At 30.0% G+C, this 17,114-nt stretch overlaps 3 protein-coding genes across 6 annotated transcripts in view; 2 read left to right on the top strand and 1 right to left on the bottom strand.

Annotated features, from left to right (window-relative positions):
* The window catches only part of LOC111625970 (dipeptidyl peptidase 4-like), a 251,743-nt gene that overhangs the window by 47,825 nt on the left and 186,804 nt on the right, over positions 1-17,114 (bottom strand). For all 4 annotated transcript variants that reach the window (XM_023369230.1, XM_023369229.1, XM_023369231.1 and 1 more), the window contains 4 exons: positions 12,124-12,222; positions 8,144-8,219; positions 6,057-6,251; positions 5,600-5,757 (listed from right to left, as the gene is read on the bottom strand). In XM_023369230.1, coding sequence (XP_023224998.1) covers positions 5,600-5,757; positions 6,057-6,251; positions 8,144-8,219; positions 12,124-12,222 — 528 coding nt within the window. The remainder of the gene's footprint in view (positions 1-5,599; positions 5,758-6,056; positions 6,252-8,143; positions 8,220-12,123; positions 12,223-17,114) is intronic.
* LOC111625972 lies at positions 395-1,319 on the top strand. The gene has a single exon (XM_023369234.1). The coding sequence runs from the start codon at positions 637-639 to the stop codon at positions 1,087-1,089; it is 453 nt and encodes a 150-aa protein (XP_023225002.1). The 5' UTR covers positions 395-636; the 3' UTR covers positions 1,090-1,319.
* LOC111625971 lies at positions 1,718-3,579 on the top strand. The gene has a single exon (XM_023369233.1). It carries the CDS (start codon positions 2,115-2,117, stop codon positions 3,498-3,500), a length of 1,386 nt encoding a protein of 461 aa, XP_023225001.1. The 5' UTR covers positions 1,718-2,114; the 3' UTR covers positions 3,501-3,579.

Genomic DNA, 17,114 nt, shown 5'->3' on the forward strand with positions numbered 1-17,114 from the left:
AGTATGTGCAGAAATAGTGGCTTACGTGATGAGTCACTGGGATGATTTTTCGACAGTGATGGATATAATTATAGCAGTTCTGTCGAATACTTCAATAATATGTCACAATTTCATACTTATGGAGGTTTATGCGAGTTAGTAGCAGTGGTACAAATATTTCTGTTAACTTTCGAAGTTTACTACAATGGCGAGCTGTATGAGAAATTGGTATAGAAGGAAACCCCATGAAGCGACTGCATTTTAATTCTATGCAAGACCTGTCTCATGGACATTTTGATGTTTATTTGCCTTATGAAGATGAATTGTCAACATCCATTTTTAATTCAGTTAACTCTGATAGAATACCCAGCTTTGAGAAACGTACTAAAAAATGCCGTGCTAGATTTATGAACACAATTAGAAAAAAAGCTCTTACAAGCTGCTACTAAATACCAACAAAAGAATCCAGAAGTTAACAGAACAGCAGCAGCTAAATACAAAAAAAATAATCCCGAGGTTCATAGAGTAGCAGCAGCACATTACCAGCAAAGTCATCCAGAGGTTCACAGAGCAGTCATTCGTAGACATGAGCATAAAAATCAAGGAAAACAAACGGAAAGGCAATTGCTTCCATGGAAGATTAAAACTTTTTCCAGGATGAAATATGACCCAAAGATAGCTTATGAAACCGATAAATTAGTATCCCTGGGCACTATGAGTCATAAATGCATACACTGTAATGCCCTCAAGTTTAAAGAAGCACCTGGTATGTGCTGTAGTGCCGGTAAAGTGCAGCTTCCAGCTTTTTTGCCTCTACCTGAGCCGCTCAATAGTTTGCTCATGGGCCTGCATCCTGAGCACATTCATTTTATGGACTGCATTAGGAAATATAATGCTTGCTTCCAAATGACTTCTTTTGGAGCAAAACAAGTTATAGAAGACAGATTTATGCCTATTTTCAAAGTGCAGGGTCAGGTGTATCACTTAATTGGTAGTCTCCAACCTTTACCTCAAAAAACCCCTCAATTCTTACAAATTTATTTTGTTGGAGAGGATGAGAGAGAGACAAGTTTAAGATGCAGCATCTTCTCTGATGTGAAAAGAGTCTGATAAAACAATTACAGGTGATGTTGCACTACTATAACCCATACTTAAAAGATTTAAAAACTGCTCTTGAAAAAGTACCTCACAATTGTAAAAACTTAGTTGTAATTCATGCTGATAGGAAACCAGCCAATGCTCATAGAGGACATTTTAATGCACTGACGGCAAGCAAAGTAGCTCTGGTCATAGTTGGACAGCAGTTTGAAAAACGAGATATTGTATTACAAAGTCATGACAACAAATTACAACGTATTAGTGAAGTTCATCGTTCATACAATGCATTGCAATACCCGATACTTTTCTGTTGAGGTGAGGATGGTTAATGGTTACTCCATTGACATCTCCCACATTGACCCGAAAACAAAGTTACCTCTTCAAAAAACCGTTTCTGCAATGAACTTTTATTCTTACCGCATCATGACCAGACAAACAGAAATCAACCATTTATTATATTGTCGATCTCTCTTCAGTCAATACTTAGTTGATATGTATGCAAAAATTGAGACAGAGCGATTAAATTTTATCAGAAACAACCAGGCACAACTCCAAGTCGATAGTTACATACATCTCAGAGATGCTATAGGAATACAAGATACCGATGTCGCTCAGCTTGGTCAGATGGTAGTGTTTCTGTCATCTTTCACTGGGTCACCATGATATATGCATGAAAAGACTCAAGATGCCATGACATACGTCTGCTATTATGGTCGTCCTGATTTATTCACTACATTTACATGTTATCCTTCATGGAATGATATTAAAAATGCATTACTATCTGGACAAAAGCCTCATGATCATCATGATATCATTGCTAGGGTATTTCACTTAAAAGTTAAGTCATTAATGACTGCTAACAAAGGGAAATTTGTTTTATATATTTTGTTGAATAGCAAAAGCGTGGTTTGTCTCATTTACACATTTTGTTGTGGCTACAGCAATGTATTTCTCCAGATAAATTAGATAGTATTATTTGTGCAGAGATACCAGACCCTGCGAAAGATCCTCTCCTTCATGAAATTATAAAAGGCAATATGATAAACGGGCCTTGCGGTAATTTAAATAACAGATTACCCTGTATGAAAGAAGGTAGCTGCACTAAGAAGTTTCCTCAACCTCTCTTTCAAGAAACTCAAACAGGAGAAGACGGATGCCCAAAGTATCGACGAAGAGCCCCAGGAGATGGTGGTTTCACTGTTGAAATCAATGGTGTGACCCTTGATAACCGTTGGGTAGTGCCATATAACCCTGTGCTCTCACGTACTTTCGGTGCTCATATTAACATGGAGTACTGTAACTCTGTAAAATCTATAAAATACATATGTAAATATGTCAACAAAGGGAGTGATCAAGCAACATTTAGTCTTAAAAATGAAAAGGACGAAGTCGAACTATATGAAAGTGGGCGATACATCAGCAGCTCCGAGGCTGTATGGAGAATTCTGGCTTTACCCATCCATGAGAAGTTCCCTCCAGTTTTTCATCTCACTGTGCATTTGGAAAATAGCCAGCGAGTCTATTTTAACCCAAACGACGCCAATCACTTAACAAATATTGTTAACAATCCAGTAAAAACTACGCTTACAGCATTTTTTGACTTATGCAAAACCGATAATTTTGCAAAAACACTTCTTTATGTTGAAGTTCCCTCTTTCTATGTATGGAAAAATAACAGATTTGAGAGAAGAAAACATGGTAATGACGTCGATGGCTGGCCGGGAGTAAAAAAAGATCAGACTTTAGGCAGGGTATATACCATCCACCCTAATAATACTGAGTGTTATTATCTTCGCCTTTTACTACATGAAATCCGAGGCCCTACATCTTTCATAGAATTGAAAACGGTTAATGGTACAATTCAACCCACATACCAGTCTGCATGTAAGGTTCTAGGCTTGCTAGAAGACGAAAGGCACTGGGATGCAATTATGATAGAAGCTGCGCTTTGTGAATCTCTGTTTAGATTATGTGAACTTTTTGCAGTAATGTTGATGTTTTGTCAATTGTCAGATGCTTCAAATCTTTGGGAGAAATATAAAGATACCCTTTCGGAAGATATACAGCACAAAGTGAAGTTAGAGTTACAACATAGAGATGTTCATCTAATTTTAAATGAAGTATACAATAAATGCTTGGTGTATCTTGAAGATACAGTGCTGTCTTTAGGAGGCCAATGCTTACAACAGTATGGTTTACCTCAGCCATCAAGATGTAATGAAGTGTTACAAAATACAGACTATCTCCGAGAGATGAGCTATGACTCAAATATTTTAGTACAGATTGTAACTACTAATGAAAATTTGTTAAATGACGAACAGTCTCACGTTTATAGCCAAATTTTAGAAAGCATCAAAAAAGGCACTGGTCAAACATTTTCCTTAGACGCTCCTGGCAGCGCCGGTAAGACATTTTTGTCCTGAGTGAGAAAAGATCGCCAGATAGCATTGGCTGTTGCTTCTTCAGGCATTGCTGCAACATTGCTGGAAGGAGGTAGAAAGGTTCACTCTGTGTTCAAACTGCCCTTGAACTTGATGCAGTGCTGATCAGAACCTATCTGTAATATTTCAAAACAGAGTAACATGGCACAAGTTTTGAAAGACTGTAAACTAATAGTTTGGGATGAATGCACAATGGCCCATAAGAGCAGATTCGAAGCTCTCAGTAGAACATTAAAAGACATAAGAGAAAACAATAGCTTGATGTGCTGTTAGCTGGAGATTTTCGGCAAACGTTACCCGTCATACCTAGGGGTACATGGGCAGATGAAGTAAAAGCATGCTTAAAGACTTCATATTTGTGGCCACATATCCGGAAACTTGCACTCCAATACAATATGAGAGTGCATTTAAGTGGTAATACATCCGCTGGGCTTTTCGCTGAAGTGCTACTAAAAATAGGAGATGGAAATTACCCTTCACTGGAAGGTAAAATCACAATCCCTTCAGATTTGGGTACAATAGTTACCTCCTTATCAGAGCTAACTTCTAAAATATATCCTGATATAAGTAACATCAAAAAGAAGCCCACAGAATAGTTGGGCGAGAGTGCTATCTTAACTCCAAGAAACAATAAAGCAGCTGCAATCAATTATATTCTATTAAAGGCCTTCGAAGCTCAAGATCTTGAATACAGGTCTTTTGATTCAGTGATCCAAACGGACGATGCTGTCCACTATCCGATAGAATTTCTTAATATTCTGAATCCTCCTGGTCTGCCATCACATAAACTCATTCTTAAAGTCAGAGCACCAGTAATGTTATTAAGAAATCTTAATCCATCAAAATTATGCAATGGTACAAGACTACAAGTAAAAGCTTTGCATAAGAACATTGTAGAAGTTACAGTGATCACTGGATGTGCTCGGGGAGAGAGAGTTTTTATCCCAAGAATACCCGTTCGAATTTAAGATAACACAGTTCCCTCTCAAGGTGTGTTTTGCCATGACTATTAATAAATCACAAGGACAGTCACTGAAAATGGCCTGCATCGACTTGAGTGAAGACTGTTTCTTCTCATGGACAGTTCTATGTTGCATGTTCCAGAGTAAGCTCTGCAAATAGTCTGGCCATCTTAGCCCTGAAAGGCTGTACTGCAAATGTGGTTTACAAAGAGGTTCTGGGGTAACTGAAACTCTATTTTTCTGTAAGTATTTATAAATTTATAAATTTATTTATGTTTTTTATATATTTACATATAACGTCATTTATGTTTCGAAAAAAAATTAAACTCAGATTTATCATATCTCGGGATCCCATAACATTTGAAACTTGAATTTAGATGCATTAGCAGTCGATAGTTTGAAACAAACGAAAATCAGTAATTTTACCAAATTAGCAGCAACTAATGATTGAGAATCTTAGTGAAGTACTGAGAGAGGGCTATTTCTATCAAATTGCAAAATCCTGGCGAGCAAAGCCGCAGGTAACAGCTAGTATAATATAAAAAACATATACTTAAATATATAATTTAAATTATAAATAAGTAAATAAATTAATATATACATTACAAAATTACAACTATTCTTTAAAAGAGCAAGTTATAATATAAAAGCATTGGAAGTTATGTTACTACAAGATTCGGTAGTAACAACTTCCAATTACCATTGAAGCTTAAACTAAGCATTGAAAATTAGTTCAAAACAGACAAACACATTTCACATTAAAGAAAGAATTAATCTTTAATAATGAAATTAAATTAAATTTGTGTTTTAGTGTATATTTTATATAATGCTCCATTGACAAGCAACTTCATTATGTTGGGAATCAGTGATCTACAATCATTCAACATATTGTTTAAAAGGAAAAAGTTTCAGAATGATTCTGCATGTTCAACTTTTTAGATATTTATCATATTACAAAAAATTTACAATATTTTTTTTTTATATTTGTAAATTAACTTTTGAAAATAAAATGTCTAAAAACAGAAAAATCTAAACATTCCAATTAAAACAAAATTAAATATAGACATTAAAATTTTCAAAGAATTAAATAATAATATGTAAATATCTTTCATTTCTTACCATAATACTGCCAACTTGTAACTGGAGCTACAGATATTGCACATTTAAATACTGTATTTTCATCAGCTAATGCAGTAGCTGCTACATAACCACCATAAGACCAACCCCAAATAGCAATATGAGATGGATTTATAAATGGCAAATTATCTCTTAAATACCTAAAACATTTCAAAAAATAAATTTCATACATTACTTTTCTTTACAAATTTAATTAAGAACATTTATTTTGTGCTTATTAAGGATAAAGTCAGATTCATTACTGGGCTGTAATTTTGACTAAAGGCTAATTAAAGATCAACTTGGCTAATTAAATTTAATACCAGATTACAATTTAAAGCCCAGTAATAAATCTAGCTTTTTCCTTTGATTATTAAAATAATTAATTTGAGCTTGGTTTTCTATATAACTATTATAACTACTATTAATATATTAATAGAAAATTTTATATAACATGAACCTTGTTATTTCTATTTGATCTTCAACTTCTACTGTGCCAAAACGTCTAAATAATTCATGCTCCATCTTGTCACCCTGAAATCCGCTTCCTCTTCCATCTATCCATGCATATATATAATTCTTTCTACTTGCTAGATAAGTTCCCCAATGTACATAAAATTTTTCTGATACTAGTTGGCTGCCTGGACCACCATATCTAATATAATTCAAAATTTTACATTAAATTCTTATTCATTGATAAATATTGATAAGTTTATTAAGTATTAGTATATTTGTTGAAGTTTATGAAACTTGGAACCATATTAATAAAATAATAATAATAATAAATAACAGCTGCTTCGGTTTCAGTAGAACAAAAAAATTTTTTATAGAGCCATCATTAGCAAATTTAAAATCTCAATCAAAAAGATTAAGATTTTAAATTTGCTAATGATGGCTCTATAAAAAATATTCTATAAGCTGTTCCAAAAAGGAACAGGTTATAGAATAGACTGGCTCTAGCAAAACTGAAAATATTTTTTATATGAATAAATAATTTTCAGTAATCTGTAGAAGTAGTTGTATATTATTATTCTATTAGTTTTATTCATTAATAAAAAGTAATCAATATATACTAATAAAATTGTATAAGAATGTATAATTTATTTATGATTAAAAATTGGTGTGAAAGCTTCCATATCATAGTCAACCAGCATTGCCTCGAGTTTAAAGTTTCTGACTTCTTACAGAATTCGGAAGAGTATTTAAAGGAATGCCAACTGCTCCATTCTCTAGCCAGGAAGCAATTGTGTAGCCTGTTGAATACTTGGTATTTCATAACTGTCAAAATTATCATCTAGAGGAAAATAAAGCTCATTCAGAGATTAAGTCTCAATGGAGGCCAGGGAGACTGATTTTATATAACCACATGGCTTCCAGATATGTTTTCCCGTAGGAATATCTATTTGCTATGAATTAAGAAATAATCAGATGCCACTAGGACACTCCATGGCCTCAACTGCAGTCAATTCCTTTCTGTCCAACAAGCCATGTTTGATGCTGGAATTACATAGGATGATCATTGCAAGGAAAAACCCCTTTATCAGGTTTGTGAACATGCAGGTGACAAAATGGAAAGTTTTTAAACCTTAATAAAAAGTGACCAGGTGAGTAACTCAGAAAAAGACCTTGAGAGACCTGAGCAGCAACAATGACTATATATAATCCCTCTGGTTTTTACTGTTGAGTAGCACTATAAACTTAATAAGCATCCAGTAATTTACAATGTTAGATTTTCTTTCCAATTAGTGATGTATATACAGGATGGTAACAAAAATTTGTGTTGCTAATGGTACTAATTTTAGCTCCTTGTAGTTCTTATATTGAAAAGGACTGATGTAATCTCAGTATGTTCTATAAAACATATATCACAGGACTATTTTTATTAAGATCTAAGGTCAACTAATCAAGACTGTATTAAATTTATGTCAATAAAAGTTTTATTAGGCTAAAACTTCTTGGACTCTGGTTTGATAACATTTATTTGGGGATATTTTGAAACTTTACATATTGTCAGATATTGCTTTTTGCAGGCTGACTTTAAACAAAAACTTCAAATGCTGTGTTGGCTCTTACAAAATCTGAAGCTTCACAAAGTTGATTAGTCATGTCTGTGGATGGAGGGCTCTGCAGTGATTGTAATCTTAGTCAAACTTTGTCAAACAGGTACTGTACAAATGTTCCTATTGGAGATTAACTCTGTGGAAATGGCTTTGGATGTTTAGCCTTTTCTAATATCTTCTATGTTTAATGAATCAAACCCTGAGCATGCAGCAGATGCTATCAACATAATAGCTGTGATTTTCTTGTCAGCTGATAGATACAATTCCAAAGAAACAAAAGTAATTGTGTTATCTTTCATAAAAAGTATTTAGTCTTTATGAGGAATAACACAATTACAGATTGTTTATAAACTATTTTGCCAGATACTGATATAATCAATTATTATTTCTTTCAGTACTGAATCTTTAATGCCTGCTTGCTTTTTATTGTATTTAACAATCATTAAGTCACAACAACTATACACTATTACAGACAGTCTATACTTACACATGAACAACAAGTGGATATAACAATGCTTCGTCATCTTCTAAACCAGGAGGCAGGAAAAGTCGAACTTGTGCTTCTATAATATAAAAATTAAGTGTTATTAAATAATATCTAAAAACAAACTTATAATTAAAACAGTTGAATTAAAGATTCAATGCTAGGAAACACGATTTGTTGTTTTATTATTGTTAATGATAAATTGTTTTTGTAGGATTTCTACTATGTAAATGAACATAAAAGTTTTATATATTTAAATTAGTGATTTGCAAGCTTTTTAAAGAAGTGTTTATTTCCTTTTTATTTGTTCGTACATTTATATGTAATATAGTTTTTTTATATATATAAAAGACCGTTTCTTTTCCTCGACATACTTTCTCTCTGATTCGATGTGTTTCCCTATAATTTTCAAGTTGCTCTTCTGTCTGATTATTTCTGTTTCATTGATAATTTTCTCGTAGCAATGTTAGCTGTACTTCTTTCTTCTGTGGTTTCATTTCTCCATGCCATTTTTTGCCTTTGAGATATGATTCGAGACTGCAAAAATTCTTTCTTACGCTTTGGCATTGTTTTGTATATTTTTACTTTTCACTTTTTTCTGTTATTTGTACACTTTTACTTATGAAAAATCAACTGAAGCATGTACTTCACTTGTCTCCAAAAGCCATTCCCACTACTCACACATAACGGTCCTCGACTATTCCAAAACATTTAAGATTAAGGTTAAGATTACATTATAGCCAATCTTACCTGTTTAAACAGAATGCAAGAATTAGGTCCCCCCGTTTCCAGACTAATTAGAGAATTTTTACATGGGTCTAAAAATATGTTCGATTTCCCGCAAAACGAAAAAAAACAGCATTTGCGCCTGTAAATCTTGCATGCCGCTTTCTCTTAACACTTCCTTTGTTACTCAACATTTCCATTGTTAACACTTCCATTGTTACACATTTTTGAAGTCAACCACTTTCAGCCCCATATCTCCCGCACCCTTATAGCTATCGAGACACAACCACCATGGTGCACGATGGGAGACTTGGGGCTACTACCACACACAAACACCATTCATGTGCGATGTGTAGTTTTGGCTGTTGAGTGAAATATAGGCACACACACGTCCATTTATACATAAATGTAATAATGTTAATGAAAAACGTCATCAAAATCAAATTTAATTTAGAAGAAAACGTTAATGCTATACTGTTTGAGAACTAATGGATAGAATATTGAATATGTACAGGAATTATACTGAAAAATAACAGTAATAATAATAATTTTTTCTGCCTCCTAGAAGAGCTTGCATGTCCAACTAAGGAAGCAAACACTCCCAATTTGAAAACCATTAACTGAAAATTTAAAAAAAAATTTTTGTCATTAATAATGAATTTAGATTACTCTCTACATTACATCATAATGCTTTTAATACATTGTTTATTTATATTTACTAAGAGGTTCAAGAGAAATAAAGACACTGTTTTGTTTATTAAAATCTTTAATTGATCTGTGTATCTTGTTTTGTTTAGTTACTCTAAGGACCAAAAAATCTTGCCTCACTAATTTGAAATACATTTCATTAAGTAGAAATGTCATACTTTTTTTTTTATTAACATTCTTCTTCAATCACATTTATAGTGTTCTTGTATTACCTGTAGTTATGTATTTATATAAATAGGGGTTCAGTAGTCTTTCCTGCCAAACATATAATTTGGATAATTTATTCTAGTACTATAATTATTATTGATAAGAGTATGTTTTTGACATTTTGATTAACTCCTTTTACTTTGAAAATAGGTTTAAAAAAATCTGATGAAAAATATATTTTGATAATTTTAACAACTAATATTGTTAAACTACAAATTATACCAATTGATAACTGAATTTATTCTAAAGCAGCACTGTAACAATATTAATGTACATTTATAAAATATAGATTATCTTTTCTTAATTGCCCAATGAAATTGACTAGTGAGTTTGAATAAATGCAATTTCAAGTTACTCTGATCTTTTATACTGCTTAACAAAAACCAAAGCCATTTTCTAACCCTAATTTAATATCATATCATATTACATGTTAAATCAAACTGTTTAACTTAAATGGGGTTTTGATACAGTATTTTCAATTAAATAAAATAATTAACATTCATCTATCAAATATACTAATTGGAAACTTTCTATGAAGTGAGGGAACCATAGATGACTAAAATTAAACATTGTGTCAGGCAGAATGGTGCTTTCCAGATTGTGTGTATAACCTAGATACTCTAACTACCATTTGAACCTGCTATTTTTAAAGATTTCAAAAACAATTAAAAATTGAGCATTGAAAGATAATGATTTAAATGCACAAAACATAATAAAAGGATTTATTTTTAAAGGCAGAAATAAAAAATAATGAAATGTTTCAATTTAACAGAAACATTTTAATTTTGTAATCCACATAAACAATAAATGTAATTCAAGATTTATCACAATAAACAACATTAAACTCAAAGGTAGAATTTTTTTTAACTTTGTTTTATTTGATTACTGATATAATAAATAAAAAAATGGATTTTTGACAAACTAATTTTAAAAAATTTATGAAAATTTCAATAGAATTGGACTATAAACGTTTGCAGAAAAATTTAAAAAATATAACAATTGTAAAGAGTGATGTGTTTATGATAAAAAAATTAAAAAACAGATCGATTCTAGGCTCAAAATATCACAATTTAAAACAACTGAATAGTCAATCTGTTCACTCCTCATTGTTTAGTAAAGGTTAAGTGTTTTCAAATTTCTCACATTTACAATAATTCTAAGTAATAAAACCCACAAAAATATAATATGAATAGTTTATTATAGGTCACTAATAAACCAATGCACAAAACCTTGATTTTTTGCCAATCCTCCATAACTCAAAACTTTTAACTAAGTCAGAATTTTTTTCTCTCACTGATTCAACTTAACCAAGTTCCACTGTATATAAATTCAGGAACTTAAAAATGTTCAATTATTAATAATTTTTAAGTAATAATTAAACAAACAACAAATAAATTTTATTTTTCTATAGTTAATGACTTTAAGCTAGACTTGTATGTATTTAATATGTTCTTGAAAAGTTTGATGTATAACAAAACCAATTTTAACATCAATTAGCTTAAATTTCTGTGGAATATTACTTGTATTCATTGAAATAAATGTTATATTTAGAAGTTTCAGTGACCAGTAAAGTAATTTTCTTAAATATATATTGGAAATCAGTGGTCATACTGGTGGGTGAGAGGCTAACTCCTCATCACTGGAAATGAGTAGGGATGATTAATGAAGAATAAATGTTTGCAAAGTGTTTGCAAGGTATTAGGTGATTATTACAGCTTTCAGTTAAAAAACAAACAAATAATGATTCCAAGTATAGAGGGTAAAATATAAATTTAAAATGGTAAATCGAAACATGACATGTTTATTTCAACATTAAATGATGTCTTGTGTGGTTTTGATGTGGATATAGGTTAACATTATTTGAGAAAGGCAAAAAGTATAATATAAATTATACTAGTTATATTTTAATAAAAGAATTTGATTATTGTTATTCTTATTGGATTGTTTTTGCAATTTCCAACATTTATTTTCCATCTCATAAAATCAATTTTAATTAATGTTTATGATCATTTATAATGATGATGATGATGATGTTGAGAAAAAATATTGTTTCATTACAGATGTACTGTACTGTACTGTACTTATGTTAAGTGAGGACTTGCAGTACATGAAAAAATAACAGAATTATAGTTGAAACTTAGAATTTGAATATAATAATATATCATTTTCATATTTGATTTTACTATAATATTGAATTTGAAAGGATTTATTTTTAAAGGCAGAAATAAAAAATAATGAAATGTTTCAATTTAACAGAAACGTTTTAATTTTATAATGGACATGCACAATAAATCTTGAATTATTGCTCCAACTATTTAATCATTGAAAAGAATTCAACTTACTATATCCTCCCTTGGTAGGTACTTTGAATGTTCTGATTTTAGGAAAAGCTCTCTGGCCCATTCTTTCTTGTAAATCAGCATTTACATCTAAAACATCCACTGAAAACAACAAACAAAGAATGAATTTTCATGAAAATAAAATGTAATTTAACTTTTCTCTTTGCTTGATATCACTGAAATTACTATAAATATTATAAGAGGACAATGTGAAAGTTACAGTAAAAGTATTGGGTGCTAGGCAATCATATATAAATTTTTAAAATACTCCAATGCAAAATTCAACAAAATAATTATTTGAAGCTATAGTAGCATACAAAGAAACAAACTTAGTTATACATTACTTTATAGAGTGCTTTGAAGATCAATATTTTTAATCTTTACATAGCATTCGTCTGCATTTGAATTTGATCAGTTATATTTATTTTTAAGGATTATTTCTAGAGATAAGCTGTTACTTTGACATCATTGTTCCTAAATCTACTTTAATTTTACAGCAGAAATGACATTTATTAACTTTTAAAAATTTAAATTGTTTCAAGTATTACAGTTTTTCTTTCATATACCTTTATATAAATTCAAATTAAAATATTTGATTTTAAGAGCAATCTGTATGGAAAAATCAATATATTAACATTGTAATTTTTTAATTTTAATTCAGACATTCTTGTCACAGAATCTAATTTTTATTCTATACATCATAGAAAAAGCCAACTTTCATTTTAAGGATAGAAATTTCAATAAAAGTTTATTTTATTGTTAAATAATGTCTTCATAAACATTTTATTTTCTTTTAAAGTCCTGACAGTGCCTTTGATAGTAAATTAAATTAGATTAAATTAGCAAACAACTCTATCCTCATAAATTACAAATAAGGCTGTTACAATAATTAAAATAATATTAAAATGACTCTTAAATTTTCAATATTAATTATAATAATTTATCTCATTGGATCTTTATTAGCAATTATCAACAATTCTAAATGAAATCCTATTTTAATCCAGTAGCATTAACTTAATCACTCTGCTTGATGGGATAATTTAATCTCTCTTCAGCTGTAGTAGTGTTAATTTTATTTTTCTTTGTCTTTCTGATATTCTAATTCTGAATTTTAACAACTTAATTTAAATATGCTTCCTATATTATAATAAACAAGACCATTATCACTATACTTTAAAAAGAGATGATGTAAGATCTATTTGGTTTCCTTTCTATTGGACTTTCTTATTCTTGACTAAATCAAGGTTAGAAAAAGATCTAATAATAACAAACTTGGTAGGAATTAATTTCATACCAAATAATCTGTGATGCCAAATAATACTTGTATGAAATGAATCTGAACTAGTTCTTTCTTTATTTATATAGTGTTTAGAAGAACATTTTTATTTCACAAGATTACCCAACATTAATTACAATGCCTTTCCCCAAGAAATACTAATTCTTTGTTAGTATCATCAATTCTAGCTGAAAGTGCAAGGCTGTATAATAAGTCTTCTAACATTTAAATTTAAATAAATTTTTAGGCTTAATATGACAAAACTGTAGGAGACTAAATTCAATCTTATTTGGTTATAGACATGTGACTTTTTAAAAATTTTTACAAAAATTAAGTACTTTAAAAATCAGAAAACGATTTAAGTACATTTTTAAGGAACTTCTATGAAGACAGAAGCGTGATAATCCTGTTTCAATTATAATTTTAAAAAAGTTACCATTTCTTAAAATAACCTACACCTTTTTATAAACATCACAATCCATATTTAAAATACAGTAAAACCTGTCTAAAACAGAACACAATTGCTAGAACATTCCATTCTATAGAATTTTCTATTTTTCTTCATTGAAAAAAACTTACATATTTAGAACTGCTTCTTCTCCAAGTGAGTTGTATTTTGTACATGTACATGGTAAAAAAGTTGAAACAGTGTGCATCACATAAGTGTTTAATGGAAGTAGATAAAAGTGAAGACATATGGAAATTTTGGTAGTTGCTTCACTGTTATTGAAGAAAAAATGGATATGAAAAATCAAGTAATTATATTGATTATTTTTCAATACAGTAAACCCTGTCTAGAATGAACTCAGTTAAAAGAAAAATTTACTTACATGCACATAACAAATTGGAAAATAAATCTTGCATATGTAAAATATCATTAAAAGCCAGTAGTTTGTCTAGTGCAAAAATAGATGAATTCTACTGAGTACCAACACACACCATAACTGCCTGTATACTAGATACTAAAATAATATATACTAACGACATGCAAACTAATAACATGTAGTTTATTCTCATCTTTTCACTGATTGCATTTAGTTTGAATGTTCAATGCAAATATCAGCTTAATTAAAGTTGCAGAAAACAGAAAAATAAAATTACATTACATGAGCCCTAGGGCTCATATATTAGGATCTTGTGGATTGCAGGTTGCTCATAACAGAGCCAGACAGAACAAGAAACTGCAAAATTCAGCATTGAATTACTGACATGAAGAATAACAAAAATTAATTTTTAAGCGTAATTATTCTTATAGAACTTTTGAAGTTTTATTTAAGAATATGTTAGTATAACTTGATGATAATTAATAAATTAAGAGCTGACTAACAAATCATATAACTTTTCTAATAGGGTAATTAAAACACTTTGTGGATGCTGTGTTATTTATACAAATACTTTTCAAACAACCCAATAGTAAATGTTAAACACAATGTTAAAATGCTTATATGATGTAAAGAGAAAAGTAAGTTTGTTTTTTTTTCTGTGGAAAAAAACAATATTTTTATAATAAATAAATATTTTATTGAATTATATATCAACCATTTTGGTCAAATACCTGTTATTGTTTCTGGTAGTAGCATGATTTCACATTCATAAAAGTTTCGATCATTGCTTACAAAAAACTGATCCAAGTGATTTTTGACATTGTCATTTCAAGTAAATGTCTTACAGTTAAAAAAAATTTGTGTAGACCAGAACAAGTAATAATCTGAGTATGCTCGATCTGGAGAATATGGTTGGCATGATAGCACATCCCATCTAAGTTATAACAGTTTCTGACCAGTTACCAAACTTGTATGAAATTTGACATGATTGTGGTAAAACATTACACCTATTTTGTTGATCAATTCTTGCCGCCTTTTTTGTTTGATGATATTAGTCAATTTGTTTACTCAATGGCAGTACACTTTCGAATCAATTGTTAAATTGTCTGGTAAAAGCTCCAAAACAAAATTTCCTTAAAATCCCACCAAAGAGAGCATCTCTCTTTAAGAACATGTGGAACCCATATATCAAGCTTTGAAACAAAACCAATTTGTTTCAAGTAATCATAAAGGTACTGATTGAAGAAAACTGCCGAATAACAACACGTGAAATCACTAAGAGATTAAATTTGTCATATTGAACTGTTTATTTTGTTTTCGTTGGCTTCAATTGGCCATCCAGAACGTGGTGCATCTTCAATATTGAAATTGCCAGAACGAAATTTTGTAAACCAGTTTTGGCACTGTCGTTCTGTTAATGCATCATCTCCATACACATCACATAATTTTTTTCTCACTTGAACAGCATTCTTACCTTTTCGGTCATAAAAGAGCAAAATATGCCGAAAATGCTGCTTTTGATCTTCCATATTTGATGGAACACAAAAAATAAACAATTGCACAAAATCAAACAAAATTTTTTACAAATAAGCCTTAAAATGCTAGCTGTCAAAATATATAATGATAATACGGTTTAGAATGAAAATAGCGGGAAAAATACGACTAATCCGTCTAGTGGTAAAAAAAATGAACTTACTTTCAGAACAACCTAATATTTTTATCTTCACATTTACCTACTTCCATTAATATTTACTATTTTTAAATTTAATTAAAACTTTATCTATTTGTTTGTGATGGAAATCCTTATTAATTAAAAGAAATTGAAACCAACTAGAATTAATCTATTTAATTAGTCACATCATAGAAAGCACATACTAAGGTATGTGCTTTCTATGAGAAATAAAATATTTTGTAAGAAAAGATCTTTTAATTATTATGAATATGAAATGCTAAAAAAATCGATTTTATTTCCTTAACAACAGGATCATTTGAACATCCTAAACCAAGCTGAGAAAATGTTTTATAAGTTAAAACATAATTATAAAATATTCAAGAAACATTGTTGTAAGCAGAAGATAAAATATTTAAATAGAAATAAATTATTTAAATTGATATCTCATAACAGTCATTAATAAATTTGTTGCTTTTTGTTTACTATTAATGCAAATAAAAATAAATAAATAAATATATATATATACAGTAAAACCTGTCTATGGCGACCACCCACGGTTCCTTCAAAAAGTGGTCTTTTAGACAGGTGGTCGTCCAATACAGGTGGTGCTGTAATACCTTATTTCCGTACGTATTTTGCGCACTTTTTATCCATTTCTACTAAGCAAAACTCGAGGTGAGCAAAAATAAGCGAATTTTTTCAACGGTATGGCTATATTGGTATTGTATTTTATTCTTATCGGATAACCCGATTTACAGGAGTCGTCATGATATTATAAGACAGATTTAACATCAATAAAGATTAATACAATATTCGCATTTTCTCGATTATAATGCACATTTTCTTTTTTCCGACTTAATTAATTCGACTCGGTTCTTTTCGTTCGCTTCTCAGTTACGTGTATTACGCCATCAATATACAAGCGCATTATATCTCTACATCACTTTGCTTTTGGTATTCGCTAGTTTAATCTTATTTTAACTTTAAAAATACTGTATTTTTTAATATTTAATATTTTCTTAATTAATTAAGTACAATAAGAAAATTATTAATTAATAATAAAACGATTTTATTATTTTTTCTCATTATACGATTTCATTACAATCGCGGAATCGAAAAAGGAAGTAAAACTGATTTTTGCATTAATGCGTTTATTGTTTTTTGAATATTTTGCCTGCGAAAATTACTTGGATATTATTTTTCTAAAAATATCGTGGAAATA

Source organism: Centruroides sculpturatus, unplaced genomic scaffold (assembly GCF_000671375.1).
Source record: "Centruroides sculpturatus isolate CEXI.00-Female unplaced genomic scaffold, Cexi_2.0 scaffold63, whole genome shotgun sequence".
Lineage (NCBI taxonomy): Eukaryota > Metazoa > Arthropoda > Arachnida > Scorpiones > Buthidae > Centruroides > Centruroides sculpturatus.

Bases quoted from the DNA above. Each gene is read 5' to 3' on its own strand.
- LOC111625972 (XM_023369234.1), top strand. From the start codon at position 637: ATGAAATATGACCCAAAGATAGCTTATGAAACCGATAAATTAGTATCC.
- LOC111625971 (XM_023369233.1), top strand. From the start codon at position 2,115: ATGATAAACGGGCCTTGCGGTAATTTAAATAACAGATTACCCTGTATG.